The sequence below is a fragment of the Phocoena phocoena genome, chromosome 11 (genome assembly GCF_963924675.1).
Source record: "Phocoena phocoena chromosome 11, mPhoPho1.1, whole genome shotgun sequence".
Classification (NCBI taxonomy): Eukaryota; Metazoa; Chordata; class Mammalia; order Artiodactyla; family Phocoenidae; genus Phocoena; species Phocoena phocoena.
Window position 1 is genome coordinate 93,354,779 of NC_089229.1, and position 21,946 is coordinate 93,376,724.

General features: G+C 37.4%; 1 protein-coding gene across 5 annotated transcripts in view; it reads left to right on the forward strand.

Annotated features, from left to right (window-relative positions):
* Positions 1 to 21,946, forward strand: part of LRP6 (LDL receptor related protein 6) — a 161,897-nt gene that overhangs the window by 119,474 nt on the left and 20,477 nt on the right. For all 5 annotated transcript variants that reach the window (XM_065887395.1, XM_065887399.1, XM_065887396.1 and 2 more), the window contains 4 exons: positions 350 to 676; positions 7,466 to 7,668; positions 9,626 to 9,837; positions 10,715 to 10,905. In XM_065887395.1, the coding sequence (XP_065743467.1) occupies positions 350 to 676; positions 7,466 to 7,668; positions 9,626 to 9,837; positions 10,715 to 10,905 (933 nt within the window). The remainder of the gene's footprint in view (positions 1 to 349; positions 677 to 7,465; positions 7,669 to 9,625; positions 9,838 to 10,714; positions 10,906 to 21,946) is intronic.

Below are 21,946 nucleotides of genomic sequence, written 5' to 3' on the forward strand. Positions count from 1 at the left end.
ATATGCATTTTCATCCTTTTTTGGAAGGAAAAATAGTTGAACTATAGACCTTTATGGGGGGAAAATAAGACCACAATCAAAATAGACCATTTACAGGAGTTTAAAAAAACTCAGTGATTTGTAGCAAGAATATTAGTTTGAGGCATGGGGTCAGACTGCAGGTGGGTTGATTTCAGAGGACCAGTCTGGTTTAAGAATTGCTTTTAAAGGAATCCTTCTGTTTTAAATTGCTTACAAAAGTAATGTTTTATATGTTAACATTTTATTTTATTTTTGCCAATAAGACTCTTACATTCTCACATATTTCATCTCTCTGCTTCTCCCCTTTCTATTGCCTTTCTGAAAACAGGACTCAACCGTGAGGTTATAGCAGATGACTTGCCTCATCCTTTTGGCTTAACTCAGTACCAAGATTACATCTACTGGACGGACTGGAGCCGACGCAGCATCGAGCGTGCCAACAAAACCAGTGGCCAAAACCGCACCATCATTCAGGGCCATTTGGATTATGTGATGGACATCCTCGTGTTTCACTCCTCTCGGCAGGCAGGGTGGAATGAGTGTGCTTCCAGCAATGGGCACTGCTCCCACCTCTGCTTGGCAGTGCCAGTTGGAGGTTTTGTTTGTGGATGCCCTGCCCACTACTCTCTTAATGCTGACAACAGGACTTGTAGTGGTAAGCTGCATTTCCCCCCCACCAAAGCAATCTATAATTAGCGGAGAAAGCAGGATTTTGAAAACACTGTAGTTCATGTTCTTTCTAGAGTAAAAAGTTGTAGAGGTCCAGAGTTGATCATTTGTTTAATAAAAGGGAAGGACTAAATGTGGAAAAATGCAAGTTTTTGTTACTTTTATTTGTTTGGTGCTAACTAGTTGATGTTATGGAAAAATTGATACTATAGAAAAAGTAAGTGTTTTATCCTTGGGGATTAAATATGTATTGAAAAATGTGCATAGCTTCTTTGAGAGACAGCAGACAGCACATATGTGTGCTATACATACTTATTCATGATAAAGGAAGGGAAGAACAGTACAAACAGTACAACAAAAAGAATCTACAAAATACAATCTCCTTGTCCTTTGAAGTTCATAGAATAGGCTAAAGATGAAGAATTTAAGTGTGTAAGAGGCCAGGCAGAAAATGCTATAAGTAAACTTAGCTCAGTATGAAACAGTAAATAGATGGGGAAGGAAAACTAGAGAGCACATGCTCTGAACATAGTGAGTGGTCGCCACTTACTTCTAGCTGATGTTACCAGCTCTTCTCAGATTCACATGCACACAGAGACACGCACATACAGTGCTAAGAACACCAAAACACAGTGTGCCACAAAAGATCGTTGGCTTGGGGAGTCCTGATTTATGATTCAGGTGTGCGTGAACGCCCATGGCTTGGTGGATAGACAAGAACAAATTGGTAGATATGATAAATAGATCAGAAAAAGTAGATTCGTGGGAGAGAAGTAGGGTATGGTTCACTAAGTTAGAAGGTAACAGAATTGCTGTAGGATATTGGATATAGTGAACTATTGAAATTACCTTATTCTGTGCCTGAAAGTATAGGAGGTCACATAGGAAAGGATCTAGTCTGTTCTGACACAAGACTTCAGTTCTGAAAAAGAAAGAACATCAGTTTATAGTTTAATGATTTGGCATCTCTGTCACATGTAAGTTTTGTGTTTTACCAAAACAAGTCACGTACACTTTTTAAGCCTTATTTTTTCTCATTTGTACAATGGGAATAATAATAGTAATTAACTTGTAGGGTTGCTATGAAAATTGAATAAGATATAATAACATGATTTGATTGCTGTGGAGAATGGATTTGAGGAGGAAAATTAAGTGGTTGCAGGGCAGTCAGACTCTTGTGATAATGCAGGTCGACTTAGACGGGGCTGGTGGCCGTCGTGATGGAGAGACGTTCATGGGTTCAAGGTATATTTTGAAACTAGAATGAACAGAACTTGTTAATGAGTTGTATATGAGGAAGAATAAGAGGGAGGAAGCAAGGATGACTCGTAGATTTTTGGTGTGAGCAGTTAAGTAGATAGTAAATGGGGAGGATTCGTTTTCAAAAAGAATTAAAAAATAATTTTAGGTTTGTATTGATTTTCCTATGGGAAATAGAACTATTAAATAGGTAATTGTAGGGACTTCCCTGGTGGTGCAGTGGTTAAGAATCCGCCTGCCAATGCAGGGGACATGGGTTCGAGCCCTGGTCCGGGAAGATCCCACATGCCGTGGAGCAACTAAGCCCGTGAGCCACAACTACTGAGCCTGTGCTCTAGAGCCCGCGTGCCTAAAGCCCGTGCTCTGCAACAAGATAGGCCACCGCAATGAGAAGCCTGCGCACTGCAACGAACAGTAGCCCTCACTCACTGCAACTAGAGAAAGCCCATGTGCAGCAACGGAGACCCATCGCAGCCTTAGATAGATAGATAGATAGATAGATAGACAGATAGACAGATAGATAGATCAACAGAGACCCAACGCAGCCAGAGATACATAGATCAGTCGATCAACAGAGACCCAATGCAGCCATAGTTAGATCGATAGATAGGAAGATAGGAAGGAAGGAAGGGAGGGAGGGAGGGAGGGAGGAAGAAAGGAAAGAAAAGAAAGGAAAGGAAAGGAAGGAAGGAAGGAAAAGAAAGAAAGAAAGAAAGAAAGAAATTGTATAGAAGAATCCATAGCTCAGGGAGATGTTAGAGGTATTAATTTTAGAAATGCCAGCATGTATTTAAAATAGGTACTTAGGGAGAAGGTATAGACCTGGGGTCAGCAAACTTTTTCTTTAAAGAGCCAGAGAGTAAATATTTAGGCTTTGTGAATCCTATAGTCTCTCTCACATCTATACAGCTCTGAACATTTCAGTGTGATAGCAGCCATAGATGTTACATTTTTAAAATGTGGCTCAATTCTGATAAACTTTATTATAAAAACAGGCAGCAGGCCAGATTTACCTTGTGGGCCATAGTTTGCAAACTCTAGTGTGGCGAAAAGAAGGGGTCTGGTAACCTCAGGAACTCTGGTTGAGGAGAGAAAGCTCGCAGTGGACACACAAAAGCAGCAGCGAGAAGGGCCAGAGGAGAACCAGGAGAAGATAGTGACACAGAAGACAAGAGAGAAGATTGTTTGAAAATAGAACTGTGTTAATGCTGTTGACAGGTTGAGTAAGGTGAGGCCTAAAATAGTATCCATTGGATATTTGGATGAGGTGGTTATTAGTAACCCTGAAAAAAGTAATTTCAGGGAGGTAATGGTGAAAGATGGGAATAGATCAACAAGTGAATGGAGAAAAGGAAGGGCTGGTAGTGTATGTGTTATGTAGACATCTTTTTTAAGAAGTTTAACTTTGGAAGGAGAAAATGGGAGTAATAAGTGATGGAGACAGAAGAATAGGGAAAGACCTTTTGAGGTCATTATTGTTTGGGCTGATTTTACCAGTGTGTGCTAGTCGGTGAGTGAAGGTTTTGAGAAATCAGTGCTGAGTGTCTCTAATGTCTGTCTTTGGCTCTTTCTGAGATGATTGGCAGTGTTTCAAGAGGCTTCCTGTTGCGTGTTCTTTTTATAATGAGTACTATTTAATATTTGTGCACAGATGTATTAGATTCCAAAGCAGATTACAAGAGAAGTTTAACACAAAGTACTTGCCCTCAAAAAGTTTTCTAACATTGTGTAATTTACTTCTAGACCTGTGTTTCAAAAGCTAAATCAGATCATGTTGTTACTCTGCTCAAAACCTCCCATTTCACACAGAGTGAAAACCTAGTTCTTATAATGGCCTACAAGTTCCTGCATGATCTGTACCCCACATTTTGCACACCCCCCCGCTTTGCTTCTTTAACCTCAGCTTTTACCATTCTCTCTCTTGCTCTCTCCATGGCAGCCACACCAGCCTCATTGCTGTTTTCAAATATGCCAGTTACTCCTACTTCAGGACTGTTATACTGCTTATTTCCTCTACTTGGAATGTTCTTCCTGCAGATACTTGCATGGATATACTTCACCTCCAAGTCATTGCTTAATTGTGACCTCCACAGTGAGACCTGATCTGCCCAATTTAAAATTGCAAGTCATCCTTCCACCCTATCTAACATTGCCAGTGCCCCTTACCTGCCATTTTTCTTTTTCCTGTGACACTTAATCACTCTCTGATATACTGTATAATTTATGCACTCTATTATTTATATATTATAGCCTCTTTATTATGCTTATTACTTGTTATCTGTTTACTGGGATATAAGCTCCATGAAGCAGCATTTTTTTTCCTGTTTTTCCACTGATGTATCTTAGGTGCCTAAAACAGTGTTCGGTAAATAGTAGTCATTCAAGAAATCATTGTTAAATAGAAGAATGAAGAAGCAGGACAGGATTTGGAAAAACATGTGCTCTTCCATTCAGCAGCAGCTTTGTGACCTGGGAAAAATTACTTAACCTTTCTGAGCCTTTCTTTAGAAATTACTTAACCGTTCTGAGTTTGCTCACCTATAAAATGGAGTAATTTGGGGGATTGGATGACATCTGGTATGATGTGTGACATCTTGGAGTTCCTAAATAAATGCTTGTTTCTTTTCTTTCCCAGTTTTCTGAAATAATTTTATTTCCTTACTTTCAAAATCATGGCTACAGGGCTGTCCTTAGTTATCATCATCTCATGCTTGTTTCTTCATTTGTTTACTCATTTATTCTTTCAATGAATATTTACTGAACACCTGATCCACACTGGGCATCATTTGAGCCAGTGAAGAATGTAGCACTGAATAAAATAGACATTAATCCCTGCCCTCATGGAGCTTACATTTGAATGGGACAGATAATGAACTAAATAAGTAAACTCTGTCATGAGTTAGATGGAGATGAGTGTTATGGAGAAAATTAAGAGCAAGAAAGGGTGGGTAAGAGGATCACAGTGTTAAATAGGGTCATGAGAGAAGTCCTGACTGTAAAAGTGACACTATGTCCGGAACTGAAGGAGGTGAGGAAATGAGCTGTGCTGTATATCTGGGAGAAGACCTGTCAAGCAAAAGGGAATAGCAAATGCAGAGGCCCTAGGGGGAAGCGTGTCCGGCATATTAGAGGAACACCTAGGAGGCCAGTGTCTCTGGAACACAGTGAATAGAAATTAAGTCAGAGAGGAAACAGGAGGCCAAATTGTGTAATCCCTTGTTCAGTACTGAAGTGGTTGGCCTCTATGGAACCTTTGTGCAAATTGGGAAAAGACGTTTCCTCTGGGCAGATGCAGCTGCATAGGTGCTTGACTTGGCTAATGAAGTGTGGACTGGACTTCAGTCCCTACTTGGTGCCTTTGGCACAATGCACAAATGGCACAGTCAGACATGGTGGGCTTGGCCTTGTCATTTATGCTGTTCTTACACCAGAGTAATACCTTTCTTTAAGCTTTGGGTGAACACTTGTGTCTTCAAAGGAGAGCTGAAGAGCTTCCTCCTACATCATCCTCCAACTTTTGCGTGTGGCTGGCTGTCTTCGTTGTGGGAATGCAAAACAGAGACAACCTCATAGGACAGTTTTGAAAGCATTCTGCAGGAGATGAGGGAGTGGTGGTTAGAGGTTACATAAATTAGGATGGATTTAGGCTTACAAAATTGCATATTCTTTGTCACTTTTGTAAATAAGTCAAAACATCAGCTTCCTCTTAGAAATATTGAGCCAGTTGTAATTATTAATGTCATCCATAGACTTTGAAACAAGCATTTATTTGGAGCCATATTTGGCTTTGTCTTAATCTACATTTCTAGAACACCTAATCGTGGAATCTTATTAAAGGTTAAAACTTGACTCAAAAAAAAAAAAGTACCCAGTGAAACATACTTGGAGCCAAATATATCTTTGATTATTTCCCAGGCAGGAAAAGTTGACACCTAAAACTGGGGGGTCTTTCTTCTAAGTTTCATTGTGTGTCTTAGTATAAGCGGTGCTTATTTTGTTGGAAATTTAGAATTCAGAACTTTTTTTTTCTATTGTCTTGATTTACAAGAATGTAGTACTGCCAAAAAAATAATTCTTAAAAAAAAAAAAAAAGATGGGTAACTTGTTAACTACTCTGTTGTGACCTGTATTCTTACTGCTTAAGGCATGGCTTCTACTAAAACTGCTGAAAGTTGTTAAATCAATATGTTATGGACTCCAGGTAATGGAGAGTTCCAGTGGGATCATTGGAATACTTTCTAAATCTTCCAAGCTAGGTGTGGACTTTTAGCCAGTGAGGAACTCAAAGCCGAATTTCAGTGTTGTGAATACCAAGTTTCTTTGTGAGAACCAGTGAATTTCTTTGGGATTTAAGCCAATATACATTTGGGTGTAAATGTAAAGTCAACCAGGGAACCACAAATAATGGAGCTGTGAAGAATGGGGTTTAAGGGGCAATGAAGCAGGGAGTTCTGTCTTGGCCATTTATGTTTATATCCCTGAGAAGGACAAAATTCTCCTGGATTTAGGTGGTGACTGAGCAACGTGTAATTACAGAACTTTTACATATATTTTAAATGAAGATTTAAAAAATGCTATTAGACTTTGAAGTTTTTGGTAGCACTGCCAGATGCTATCCTTTTCTAGATTAGAGATGCAGAGGCCTAGTCCCTGGGAAAGGGAAATATTGTCTCTGTTGCATTTTCCCATTTCATAAATTTAGGGCATCAACTTAAGTGTGTTTTTTATTTTTTTTACTGGCTCCCTCTCCTTGCAACCCACTGTGCAAAATATTGAGCCTATATCTGCAACCAGTGAGGGTTGGTTTGAATCCTACTAATACCAAGTTTATTACTGCTACCACTGATAATAATAAACAGTAGTTATTTTTACTTGACATTTACATAATGCCTTACAATTTTTTGTTGAGGTATAATTGCCATAATGCCTTACAGTTTTTAAAGTATTTACACATATGTTGTAAAATTTTTATAGCAACTCAATGAGCAGGACAACATAGCTATGACCTTATTTTAGAGTTGAGTAGATTTTGACCCAGAGAGGTTTAGGGCCTTAGTTAAGGTCAAGTGACTAAACAGTGTGAGAAGTGAGACTAAAACCAATCTTGAAGTTTCTTCTTTGACCTATGGAGACCCAGGCTTCCTTCCACCTACAGGAATTGGTTATGGAGGAGTTAGGATTATTTACTTGGCAGACAGGAGAATTTTGTCTATCTCTATTAAATGCTTCATTAAAATCAAGTGTCCTATGATACCGCTGTGGACAAGACAGAGAAAAAGTGGCTAGTTGGCTGTTATCATGGGGTAAATTCATAACTGGTTTGGTAACCAGAGTGCCGATCAGTGTTACCTCTAAGAGAGTTTCTGGAGGCATTCCAAAGGGTTTTATCTCAACCTTACCTTTTCAACATACATGTCTGTTTTGTATGAGATACAGACAACAGGCTGATCAAATCTTTGAGTGATACAAGACTTAGGGTAACTGTGTTTCCTATTTGCTTTTTTCTTTCTTTAAGCTCCAACTACTTTCCTGCTCTTCAGTCAAAAGAGCGCCATCAACCGCATGGTGATTGATGAACAGCAGAGCCCTGACATCATCCTTCCTATCCACAGCCTTCGGAATGTCCGGGCCATTGACTATGACCCACTGGACAAGCAACTCTATTGGATTGACTCACGACAAAACATGATCCGAAAAGCACAAGAAGATGGCAGCCAGGTAATTCAGGGCTGCATTCAAAATCCAGTTCTTCTGCCTAGTAATTGGACCAGCCAACCATCCTGTTTTACTTAAGTCTTGACTCCGCTTGTGTGTGTGTGTGTGTGTGTGTGTGTGTGTGTGTGTGTGTGTGTAAAACTGAAATTCTGAACCTAGCAGCTTTTTTCCCTCCTAATGATATTTGAGTAAACAATTGTTTGATAATTCTATTAGAATGAAGATTGTGTTGTATTAAAATAACTTATGCTCATATATTAGTATGACTGTCAGTGCCACCTGTATCATTTATATAGTTTTTTTTTTAAATTCCATTTACATGGAGTGTTGGAAACTTTGAAATCAAATACACACATGGTTCTGATCTCAGCTTTGTCACTCACTAGGATTCTTATGAACTTTTTAGCTGAAAGGAATGTAAAAGCACATAGCCCATTACCACATACTGGGCACTCAGTAAATAATAGTTCTATTACTAGTTAACTATTATTTAAAAGGTTCAGAGGATGGGAAACATAAAACACAGTCTCAGTAAAATTACATCTAGGATATGTTATCATTAGTCTAATCTTTTTTTGTTTTTGTTTTGGTAACTATTATTTGGTGACTGTGGGATAGGAATGAAAATATTATCAACATGTCTTATCTGTGCTTACATTCTAGTCATGATTTACATACCACTGTCCATAATTCTTTGCTTTCTTTCTGTGTCCAAGCAGTATTAGACCAGGATTACTATAAATAATTATTTGTCATTTTCCTTTTAACAGTAATGTTAAGTTGCATTTTTAATGCATTAAAATTTAGGGAGATTAGATTACTTATTTTTCATGTCTTATCTGACAAGAGCAAGGAGATAGTGTATTTAGGGCTGCCGAGGATCATTTAGGGATATAGTTGTAGCGGTATACTACAGGTGCACTTTACACGGTGTAGGCCAGGACCAATAGGCTGATAACTAGTTGATAGAAATTATAGCTGTTGTTATACAGCTGAAGACATAGCAAATAAATGAGAGCCTTATTAAGGAGTGTTACCTCAGAGATGCCGAGTAAATAAAATATAGTTTATTCAGATAAAACAGATGAACAGAGCCTGTCTTTTTGTTTGGCTTTGTTTAAAAAAAAATTGGGGGGGGGGGTAGATTTGAGGATTAGAGAAGGACATGACTGATAGACGTGGTTTGTAGCCCTGACTAATTGCTATTGTCTCTAGAGCAGAGTTTCTCAACTTCCACACTGTTGACGTTTTTGGCTGGATAATTCTCTGTGTGGAGGTCTGATGTGTACGTCATAGGATATTTAGCAGCATCCCTGGCCTCTCCCCACTAGAAGCCAGTTACAATCTCATAGGCGTGACAATTAAAAATGGCTCCAGGGCTTCCCTGGTGGCGCAGTGGTTGAGGGTCCGCCTGACGATGCAGGGGGCGTGGTTCTTGCCCCGGTCCGGGGAGGATCCCGCATGCCGCAGAGCGGTTGGGCCCGTGAGCCATGGCTGCTGAGCCTGCGCGTCTGGAGCCTGTGCTCCGCAACAGGAGAGGCCACAACAGTGAGAGGCCCGCGTACCGCAAAAAAAAAAAAAAAAGTCTCCAGACATTGGCCAGTACCCCTGGTGGAGGCGTTTGCAAATGCAGAATCGCCCCTGGTTGAGCACCACTGCTTTAGAGTTATTTCTAGAGTGTGGTTCTAGCCGCAGTTGTCTCTGGTTTACAGGGACAGCTGCCACCTTCTCACTCATTTCTGATCAGTGCAATATCAGCTTCTTAGAGCAACCATATGGCCTCAGCTCGCCCTACTGCTTTATGTTGTAATAACCAAAGGGAACTAAGAAATGTCGCTTGAGACTTGAGAGTTCCTTCTCAGGTGTGTGACCACAGAAGTATAAGTATTGTGAGTGGTCTCCTCGGAGCTATCTGGCTTGGAATCCAATTTTCTGTGTGTGTTTCTTTTTTCTCCCTTAGGGCTTTACAGTGGTTGTGAGCTCAGTTCCGAATCAGAACCTAGAAATACAGCCCTATGACCTCAGCATTGATATTTATAGCCGCTATATCTATTGGACTTGCGAGGCCACCAATGTCATTAATGTAACAAGATTAGATGGGAGATCGATTGGAGTGGTGTTAAAAGGCGAGCAAGACAGACCTCGAGCCATTGTGGTAAACCCAGAAAAAGGGTATGTTACTAAGGTGGCATCTGAAACCCTCATCAGCCTTCCTTTTCAGCCCATGTATATTCTTGCTTTCTCTGATTTTACTGTCTAGAATTTCCTTCCTTAGTCACTACTGCTTTAATTCTAATTTCTACCCATACCTCCAGGACTGTTTGAACTGTAACATCCTCCGTGAAGTTTCCCTTGATCTGCCCCACCCCCAGCCAGATGTGACATTCTCCTCTCTCAAATACCCACCGCTCTATGTCTGTACCTCTCTAGTTATACTTAGTCCTTACCAATTTACCTTATACTTAATTGTTTTTCAGTCTTATGTTTTCTACTAGATTTTAGGTTCTTTTATGATAAGAACTAATATGCCTTTCCTTTAATATAGAGCTTTGCATTTAATAAATTATACTTACTTGAATCTGAATGAATGATAAGGAATTCAGCAGGGAAAGTAGCTTACTTCAAAGGAGTTACAGGAAAGAGATGAACTATAGAAGTTAAATATAAGAAAAGATTCATATATGACTTATTTTCAGTTATGAAATAGACTAATAGAGAAGAAAGTTAAAATTTTGTGTCCAGATCTCTCTGATTACTGCTATTTTCTTTTATTTATTGTATTGTATTATTCCAAAAGCATAAGGCTGCCTGTATCTAACACTTTGTTTTATTAATTCCTTAAAGTTAACTCCCTAAGAACTTCTGTGTACCCTTTGTTACTATTATTGAAATTCATATATCCCATGACCTTCAAAAAATATGTTTTAAAACATTTAAAATAAGATTTAAAAATATTATTTTACTTCCTTTTGTCTTAATCAACAGCAGTATTCTCATTTTGTGTGATTTCTTACTTTGGTAAACTTACAGTTTCCTCCTTTCTCTTCAGGTATATGTATTTTACCAATCTTCAGGAAAGATCTCCCAAAATTGAACGAGCTGCTTTAGATGGAACAGAACGGGAGGTCCTCTTTTTCAGTGGCTTAAGTAAACCAATTGCTTTAGCTCTTGATAGCAGATTGGGCAAACTCTTTTGGGCTGATTCAGATCTCCGGCGAATTGAAAGCAGTGATCTCTCAGGTACCCAAGAAATGTGTTTCCTTATTTTGATTTGAGTTATTGAGATGATTCACCAATAGCATTTGTATTTTCCTTCTATTGTATTATTTTTGTACACATTTCTTTACAGTTTTATTCACTAAGAATAGTCAGCATCACGTTGGTTGGGAAGCACTTTTCCTTTAACCATCAACATGATTACTCCATTTTTATATAATAACTTGCGAATTTTCTTGATTTGGGCTCCATAAATAATATGTTTCTAATGCATCTCTTCTCCTTTTCGAATTCTTCTGCTCTACTTTGTCTTATCTCTGGCCTGAATTCTAGCCTATGATTAGTCTCCTGCCTGCTGATTTTTCTCACCCTGAAAGTTTACACACTGTTCCTAAATTAATTTTCTGAAGCATGGTTTCTAATCATGTCACTAACTATACTAAAAAAAACCCTTCCGGGTACTCTTAGAACATGAAGAAAAGAAGTCTGGTTGCATGCTTAAGTTGGTATTTTCCTTTCACAAACTCATCCTCAAACTCAAATGATCTTAAGATTCCTGGTGTGTTTTAATGAAATTAAATAATTTGTTTGTCTTCAAATATACTTTTTACTTTCTCATTTCTCTGTGGTCCTCTCTTTACAATCATGTTTATTCCCCTACCCCCAATTTCTGAAGTCCAAATACTCTGTGTGGTCTCACTAGCGATCAGGAAAATGAATTAAAATAATACACTATTTATATCTATCAGAGTCATAAAATATGGTGTTGATTATTCCCAACATTGGCCAGAATGGTAGAAAATGGCACGCTCTCATACACTTTTGTAGAAGTGGAAATTGGTAGAACCTTTTTGGAGGGCCATTTGCTGGTAAATTTCTCTTTCATATAGCTGTCTTACAGAAACACTGATCCTGTTGTACAATGGTGTTTGCTGAGCATTATTTGTAATAGTCTATCACAGAGAAATACATTCTAGTATATCAGGGGTATGAAATATTACAATCATTCAGTAATTATTACAGTCATTCAGTAGATATGTGTGTACTGACATAGAAGGATGATTTTTAAAATTAAGTTGTATAGCAATGTTTATTAAGATTTAGTTTTATTTAAAATTTAAAACTATATTTTACACGCACACACATATAAATACACATACACACACAAACTATATACTATATATACTGGCAAATTGCCTCCAAAAATGTATGTACCACACACACACACACACACATACACACAGACAATATGTATACTATTAACAAAAATATAGGTATTTTTGTATATTCCTTGAGAAATATGCAAACACATAAACCTTGAGAAAGGTATGTAAGGTTAGCATACTAATATGTTAAGAGTACTTATTTCTGTATCATTTAAGTTTTATATTTTTGCATATATGTGTAACTTGTTTAAAATTTTAAGAAATTCTGTCTTTTCAGGTTCAAATGCCTCCCTTCCATTATGCCTTCTTTGATTACAAACAGTCATGCACTCACTTTGCGTGTGTATGCACCCACCTTGCATAGTATGTTCTTTCCCTTACCTGATCACCTGTACCTCTTATATCCTCTCTCGTGTGTATGATAGTTATTTATTATATCAGTGTTATAACTTTTTCTAGTATTTAAGGTGGGTTTTCCCCCTTCTTTCCTTTTCTCTTTTTCTCTTCGTTTATGATGTTTATTTTTTGTTATAAAAGCGGCACATGTTTATTAAAGACAGTTTAGCAAATAAAAAAAGAAAATCCAAAACACTATAATTATTTATGTTTAAAACATCTTTATTGGAGTATAATTGCTTTACATTGGTGTCTTAGTTTCTCCTTTATAACAAAGTGCATCAGCTATACATATACATATATCCCCATATCTCCTCCCTCTTGTGTCTCACTCTCACCCTCCCTATCCCACCCCTCTAGGTGGTCACAAAGCACCGAGCTGATCTCCCTGTGCTATGCAGCTGCTTCCCACTAGCTACCTATTTTACATTTGGTAGTATGTATTAGTCCATGCCACTCTCTCACTTCGTCCCAGTTTACCCTTCCCCCTCCCCATGTCCTCAGGTCCATTCTCTACATCTGTGTCATTATTCCTGTCCTACCCCTAGGTTCTTCATAACTTTTTTTTTTTTTAGATTCCATATATATGTGTTACCATACAATATTTGTTTTTCTCTTTCTAACTTACTTCACTCTGTATGACAGACTTTAGGTCCATCCACCTCGCTACAAATAACTCAATTTCGTTTCTTCTTATGGCTGAGTAATATTCCATTGTATATATGTGCCACATCTTCTTTATCCATTCATCTGTCAGTGGACACTTAGGTTGATTCCATGTCCTGGCTATTGTAAATAGAGCTGCAATGAACATTGTGGTACGTGTCTCTTTTTGATTTATAGTTTTCTCAGGGTATATGCCCAGTAGTGGGATTGCTGGGTCATATGGTAGTTCTATTTTTAGCTTCTTAAGGACCCTCCATACTGTTCTCCATAGTGGCTGTATCAATTTACATTCCCACCGACAGTGCAAGAGGGTTCCCTTTTCTCCACACCCTCTCCAGCATTTATTGTTTGTAGATTTTTTTGATGATGGCCATTCTGACTGGTGTGAGGTGATACCTCATTGTAGTTTTGATTTGCATTTCTCTAATGATTAGTGATGTTGAGCATTCTTTCATGTGTTTGTTGGCTGTCTGTATATCTTCTTTAGAGAAATGTCTGTTTAGGTCTTCTGCCCAGTTTTGGATTGGGCTGTTTGTTGTTTTAATATTGAGCTGCATGAGCTGCTTGTAAACAAAAGACTATCGTTATTAATGCTTCTTTTTTTGTCTATTCATATTTTATTGTTTGTTTTTCCACCCTTAATTATGAAATGGTTCCAGCATACAGAAAGTATAGAATTTCTGCCATCCATCTTTGTCAAATCTTAGTGTTTCAACAAATAACACACATAAGGGAATCCCCATAAGGTTAACAGCTGATCTTTCAGCAGAAACTCTGCAAGCCAGAAGGGAGTGGCAGGACATACTTAAAGTGATGAAGGAGAAAAATCTACAACCAAGATTACTCTACCCAGCAAGGATCTCATTCAGATTTGACAGAGAAATTAAAAGCTTTACAGACAAGCAAAAGCTAAGAGAATTCAGCACCATCAAACCAGCTTTACAACAAATGCTAAAGGAACTTCTCTAGGCATGAAACACAAGAGAAGGAAAAGACCTACAATAATAAACCCAAAACAATTAAGAAAATGGTAAGAGGAACATACATATCGATAATTACCTTAAATGCAAATGGATTAAATGCTCCAACCAGAAAACACAGACTGGCGGAATGGATACAAAAACAAGACCCGTATATATGCTGTCTACAAGAGACCCACTTGAGACCGAGGGACACATACAGACTGAAAGTGAGGGGATGGAAAAAGATATTCCATGCAAATGGAAATCAGAAGAAAGCTGGAGTAGCAATTCTCATATCAGACAAAATAGACTTTAAAATAAAGACTATTACAAGAGACAAAGAAGGACACTACATAATGATCAAGGGATCAATCCAAAAGGAAGATATAACAATTGTAAATATTTATGCACCCAACATAGGAGCACCTCAGTACATAAGAACAAATACTAACAGCCATAAAAGGGGAACTCGACAATAACACAATCATAGTAGGGGACTTTAACACCCCACTTTCACCAATGGACAGGTCATCCAAAATGAAAATAAATAAGGAAACACAAGCTTTAAATGATACATTAAAGAAGATAGACTTAATTGATATTTATAGGACATTCTATCCAAAAACAACAGAATACACATTCTTCTCAAGCGCTCATGGAACATTCTCCAGGATAGATCATATCTTGGGTCACAGATCAAGACTTGGTAAATTTAAGAAAATTGAAATCGTATCAAGTATCTTTTCCAACCACAACACTATGAGGCTAGATATCAATTACAGGAAAAAATCTGTAAGAAATACAAACACCTGGAAGCTAAACAACACGCTACTTAATAACCAAGAGATCACTGAAGAAATCAAAGAGGAAATCAAAATATACCTAGAAACAAATGACAATGAAAACACAATGACCCAAAACCTATAGGATGCAGCAAAAGCAGTCCTAAGAGGGAAGTTTATGGCAATACAATCCTACCTTAAGAAACAAGAGGGCTTCCCTGGTGGTGCAGTGGTTGAGAGTCAGCCTGCTGATGCAGGGGACACGGGTTCGAGCCCTGGTCTGGGAAGATCCCACATGCCACAGAGCAACTAAGCCTGTGAGCCACAACTACTGAGCCTGCGTGTCTGGAGCCTGTGCCCCGCTACGGGAGAGGCCGTGACAGAGGCCCGCGCACCGTGATGAAGAGTGGCCCCCGCTTGCCGCAACTGGAGAAAGCCCTTGCACAGAAACGAAGACCCAACACAGCCAAAAGTAAATAAATAAATTTAAAAAAAAGAAGAAGAAACATCTCAAATAAACAACCTCACCTTACACCTAAAGCAATTAGAGAAAGAAAAAAACCCAAAGTTGGCAGAAGGAAAGAAATCATAAAAATCAGATCAGAAATGAAGGAAACGATAGCAAAAATCAGTAAAACTAAAAGCTGGTTCTTTGAGAAGATAAACAAAATTGATAAACCATTAGCCAGACTTACCAAGAAAAAAAGGGAGAAGACTCAATAGAATTAGAAATGAAAAAGGAGAAGTAACAACTGACACTGCAGAAATACAAAGGATCATGAGAGATTACTACAAGCAACTCTATGCCAATAAAGTGGACAACCTGGAAGAAATGGATAAATTCTTAGAAATGAACAACCTTCTGAGCCTGAACCTGGAAGAAATAGCAAATATGAACAGACTAATCACAAGCACTGAAATTGAAACTGTGATTCAAAATCTTCCAACAAACAAAAGCCCAGGACCAGATGGCTTCACAGGCAAATTCTATCAAACATTAGAGAAGAGCTAACACCTATCCTTCTCAAACTCTTCTAAAATATAGCACAGGGAGGAACACTTAGAAACTCATTCTATGAGGCCACCATCACCCTGCTACCAAAACCAGACAAAGATGTCACAAAGAAAGAAATCTACAGGCCAATATCACTGATGAACATAGATGTAAAAATCCTCAACAAAATACTAGCAAACAGAATCCAACAGCACATTAAAAGGATCATGCACTATGATCAAGTGGGTTTATCCCAGGAATGCAAGGATTCTTCAATATACACACATCAATCAACGTGATACACCATATTAACAAATTGAAGGGGAAAAACCATATGATCATCTCGATAGATGCAGAGAAAGCTTTCGACAAAATTCAACACCCATTTATGATAAAAACCCTGTAGAAAGTAGGCATAGGGGGAACTTTCCTCAACGTAATAAAGGCGATATATGACAAACCCACAGCCAACATCATCCTCAATGGTGAAAAACTGAAAGCATTTCCACTAAGATCAGGAACAAGACAAGGTTGCCCACTCTAACCAGTATTTTTCAACATAGTTTTGGAAGTTTTAGCCACAGCAATCAGAGAAGAAAAAGAAATAAAAGGAACCCAAATTGGAAAAGAAGAAGTAAAGCTGTCACTGTTTGCAGATGACATGATACCAAACATAGAGAATCCTAAAGATGCTACCAGAAAGCTACTAGAGCTAATCAATGAATTTGGTAAAGTAGCAGGATACAAAATTAATACACGGGAATCTCTTGCATTCCTATACACTAATGATGAAAAATCTGAAAGAGAAATTAAGGAAACACTCCCATTTACCATTGCAACAAATAGAATAAAATACCTAGGAATAAACCTACCTAAGGAGAGAAAAAAACCTGTATGCAGAAAATTATAAGACATGATGAAAGGAATTAAAGATGATACAAATAGATGGAGAGATATACCATGTTCTTGGAGTGGAAGAATCAACATTGTGAAAATGAGTCTACTACCCAAAGCAATCTACAGATTCAATGCAATCCCTATCAAACTACCAGTGGCATTTTTCACAGAAGTAGAACAAAAAATGTCACAATTTGTATGGGAACACAAAAGACCCCGAATAGCCAAAGCAATCTTGAGAAAGAAAATCGGAGCTGGAGGAGTCAGGCTCCCTGACTTCAGACTATATTACATAGCTACAGTAATCAAGACAGTATGGTACTGGCACAGAAACAGAAATATAGATCAGTGGAACAGGATAGAAAGCCCAGAGGTAAACCCACACACATATTGTCACCTTATGTTTGATAAAGGAGGCAGGAATACACAGTGGAGAAAAGACAGTCTCTTCAATAAGTGCTGCTGGGAAAACTGGACAGCTACATGTAAAAGAATGAAATTAGAACACTCCCTAACACCATACACAAAAATAAACTCAAACTGGATTAAAGACCTATATGTATACCAGACACCATCAAACTCTTAGAGGAAAACACAGGCAGAACACTCTATGACATAAATCACAGCAAGATCTGTTTTGACCCACCTCCTAGGGAAATGGAAATAAAAACAAAAATAAACAAATGGGACCTAATGAAAGTTCACAGCTTTTGCACAGCAAAGGAAACCATAAACAAGACAAAAAGACAACCCTCAGCATGGGAGAAAATATGTGCAAGCGAAGCAGCTGACAAATGATTAATGTCCAAAACATACAAACGCCTCATGCAGCTCAATATCACAAAAGAACAAACAACCTAGTCCAAAAATGGGCAGAAGACCTAAATAGACATTTCTCCAAAGAAGATATACAGATTGCCAACAAACACATGAAAGAATGCTCAACATCATTAATCATTAGAGAAATGAAAATCAAAATGAGATACCATCTCACACCAATCAGAATGGCGATCATCAAAAAATCTACAAACAATAAATGCTGGAGAGGGTGTGGAGAAAAGGGAACCCCCTTGCACTGTTGATGGGAATGTAAATTGATACAGACACTATGGAGAACAGTATGGAGGTTCCTTTAGAAACTAAAAATAGAACTACCATACGACCCTGCAATCCCACTACTGGGCATATACCCTGAGAAAACCATAATTCAAAAAGAGTCATGTACCACAGCGTTCATTGCAGGTCTGTTTACAATAGCCAGGCCATGGAAGCAACCTAAGTGTGCATCGACAGATGAATGGATAAAGAAGATGTGGCACATATATACAATGGAATATTACTCAACCATAAAAGGAAACGAAACTGAGTTATTTGTAGTGAGGTGGATGGACCTAGAGACGGTCATAGAGAGTGAAGTAAGTCAGAAATAGAAAAACAAATACCGTATGCTAACACATATATATGGAATCTAAAAAAAAAAAAAAAGGTCAGAAGAACCTGGGGCAAGATGGGAATAAAGATGCTGACCTACTAGAGAATGGACTTGAGCATACAGGGAGGGGGAAGGGTAAGCTGGGACAAAGTGAGAGAGTGACATGGACGTATATACACTACCAAACGTAAAATAGATAGCTAGTGGGAAGCAGCCGCATAGCACAGGGAGATCAGCTCAGTGCTTTGTGACCACCTAGAGGGGTGGGATAGGGAGGGTGGGACGGAGGGAGATGCAATAGGGAGGAGATATGGGGACATATGTATATGTATAACTGATTCACTTTGTTATAAAGCAGAAACTAACACACCATTGTAAAGCAATTATACTCCAATAAAGGTTTTAATAAAAAAATCTTAGTGTTTGGCCATATTTTCTTTTGAACCTTCCTTCTTCTCTCTCGTGAAAAAAAAAAAAAGAAAAGGCATTAGGGAGAATTTGAAGCCCTTGTGTATCCCTCCCCAATTCTGTTTTCCTTCCTCTTTCCTCAGAGGTAACTTTTGATGTGTTTCTTTGCCATGCATTTTTTGCTTTCTCTCGCTCGCTCTCGCTCTCTCTGTGTATTTTTTACCATGTACACTCACACATTTAAACGTTTTTTCACTTTTTAAAATTAGTATAAGTAGTCTCATGTATTCTTTTGTCGCTTGCTTTTTTCGGATATATCATGGTTTTGAGATGATCCCTGTTGATCCACAAATCTATGTCAGTTATTTTCGGTGCTAAATATTATTTCATTGTATGATCATTCTACAATTTCTCTATTCTGCTATCTAAACTGCTATTTCCAATTTTTTGCCATTAATAGCAGTGCTGCAGTGTGTATTCTTATGTACATATTTGAATATTTCTCTGTGGCCTAACCTTAGTAGTGGGATTGCTGTGTAATGTGGTATGTATATATTCAACTTGAATATATCTATTCAGATTGCTCTCCAAAGTGATTATATCAGTTTAGAATACCCACCAGAAGTATATGAGTTTCTTCTCCAGTACTTGGTACTTTTAGACTTCTGAGTTTTTACCAATCCAATAGTTTTAAAGGTATATCTCATTATTAATAAAGTATGCATTTCTCTATTTGAATTTGAGGTTAATTTATTGGTCATTTATATTTCATCTGAATTGCAATTTGTAGTTTTTGCCCATTTTTCTATTACTGATTTCTAGAAATTCTTTATTCAGGATGTTAATCCATTATCAAGTTACATACATATTGGCGGAGAATCGTTATGTTTAAGGAATTCAGTCTTTTCATTCATGACTGTGGGGTATCCTTCCATTTATAAGTCTTCTTTAATAGTTTTTGGTATGCCTTCATACTTTCCTCTATAGAGAAAGATATGTATTACATAAATCTTACAGTTTGTGATTTACCTTTTCACTCTCCCAGTGGTGTCTTTAGATGAAAAAGAAGTTATTTTTATTGTAGTAAAGTTTATTAATTTTTCCCTTTATGATTAGTGCCTTTTATGTTATATTTAAGAAATCTTTGACTTCTGCATAGTCACAAAGATACTTTCTTGTGTTTTTTCCTAAAATGTTTTTGTTTAACTTTTCTTATTTTAGATCTCTAATCCATTTGGAATTTATTTTTGTTTATGGTGTGAGACAGGGGTTAAGTTTTATTTTATTTTCCACATTACTATTTGATTCAACACTGTTTCTTTTGAGAAGACCATCCTTTCCCTGCTGTTCTCTCCTGTCACCTTTGTTATAAATGAAGTGATTATATTAGTGTAACTTTGTGTCTGGACTCTAATCGTCCCTTGGTCACTTTGTCTTACATAGTATTATATTGTTTTAATTAATAAAACTTTATAACAAATTTATCTGGCAGTGTACATCTTTAGTATTTCTTCTTAGTATTTCTTCAAGATTACCGTGGCTAGTGTTGACACTTTGCATTTCCATATACATTTTAGGATCAGCCTCTTCCACCAAAAAGCAAAAACCTACTAGAACTCTTTCTGGTTTGCTTTGAATTTATAGATCAATTTAGGGAGAATTGTTATCTTTATAATATTAGTCTAGATTCTAAACCATGAACATGGTATATCCCTCATTTATTTAGAACTTTAATTTCCCTCAGTGTTTTGTAGTTTTCTGTGTAGAGGTCTTGCCTGTGTTTCATTGGAATTATTCCTTGGTATTTAATGCTTTTGAATGCTGGTAATAAAGAGTAGACTAAATATTTAATATTTCATTTTCTGGTTGTGGCTGGAATATAGAAATACAGTTTTTCCCTTCTTCCCCAGTCTGGTACATTGTGCTTGTTCCCAGGGACCTTGCTAAATTAGAATTTTCTATGTTACAGAATCATTTGTCTACAGATGAGGAGAGTTTTATTTTTTCTTTTCCAGTCCTTTTTCTTTGTTGCCTTATTACACTGACTGGGACCCCCCAGTACAATATTGAATAAGATAATAGAATCCTTAGATTTTTTTTGTTTCATTTTGTTTTTGTTTTTCATGATTTGGGGGAAGCATTCAGTACTTCTTGATTAGGTTTTATGTTTGCTAAGGTTTTTCTGTAGATAACTTTTAAAAAGCCGATTAAGGAAATTCTCTTCTGTTCTTAGTTTGCTAGAATAAATCAAACTTGATATGATACATTATCCCTTTTATATATTGCCGGATTTGATTTGCTAATGTTTTGTTTAAGATGTTTACATCTGTGTTCATTAGAAAGATTACCCCATACTTTTCCTTTCTTATAATGTACTTGTTGGCATTAAATTTATAATGTAACCTTGCCATCAAGGTTACATTGGCCTCATAAAAAGAAATGTTTCCTTTTTTTACGTTTTCTGAAAAAGATTAGTATAATGTTGGTAGGTTTTTTCCCCCCTTCCTTATATGTTCACAGATAATCATATACTTTTTTCATGGGATATCTTTCTACTTAGTATTTTTAGCCTCCTACAGAGCTTTTATACTGGACTGCGTTTAGTATATGCTTAGATTGTTGAATAAATATGTCTTTTCATTGCTGATTCCAGAGTTTTATAAATGCCATGAGAGTCAATCAGTAGATCTGGGATCCTCCAGCAACACTGTTGACCGCGTATTTTCCCCAGTTGTCCAGTTGAGGCCATCCTTCCACTACCACCAACTAATCTTTTTTTAATCACTCTTAGTGTTACAGTTTAAATTTAATTTTAATTTTCATCAAAGTAATACATGTAGATATAGAAATCAGATGGTTCTAATTGGCCTACAAAAACCAAGTCTACTGCTCTACTCCTTCCTCCTCTCAGTTCCTACTCTCAGAGGCATCTCTGATAGTTTAAAATAACTTGTTTAAAACTGCTGCTTCATGATTTTTCATTTTTAGATACCACAATTTGACTTCTTTTAATGGAAGATAATGATTTTGCTGTCTTAAACCATATGTCCCTAACATACCTATATGAACTCTCCTCCCATCCTCCCAGCTTAGTTATATCATAATTTTTAAGTTCATAAGTGTTTGTTATTTATGGCTATGAAAATACTCCTATGAGCTACATTTCCTTCTGTAGCTTCATTTCTCTCTGAAATTAATCTTATCTAATGTAAATATTGTTTCAGCATATGCAGATGCATCAAGCAATCCATCTTCTTTTCTTTTTAACTGAAGACGTACCTCCTGAATTTCTTTGTCATCTTGCTCCTGTCTGGATTTGCTTGCTTTCTAGGCCAACTTTCTTTCACCGTCATCCTGGGAAT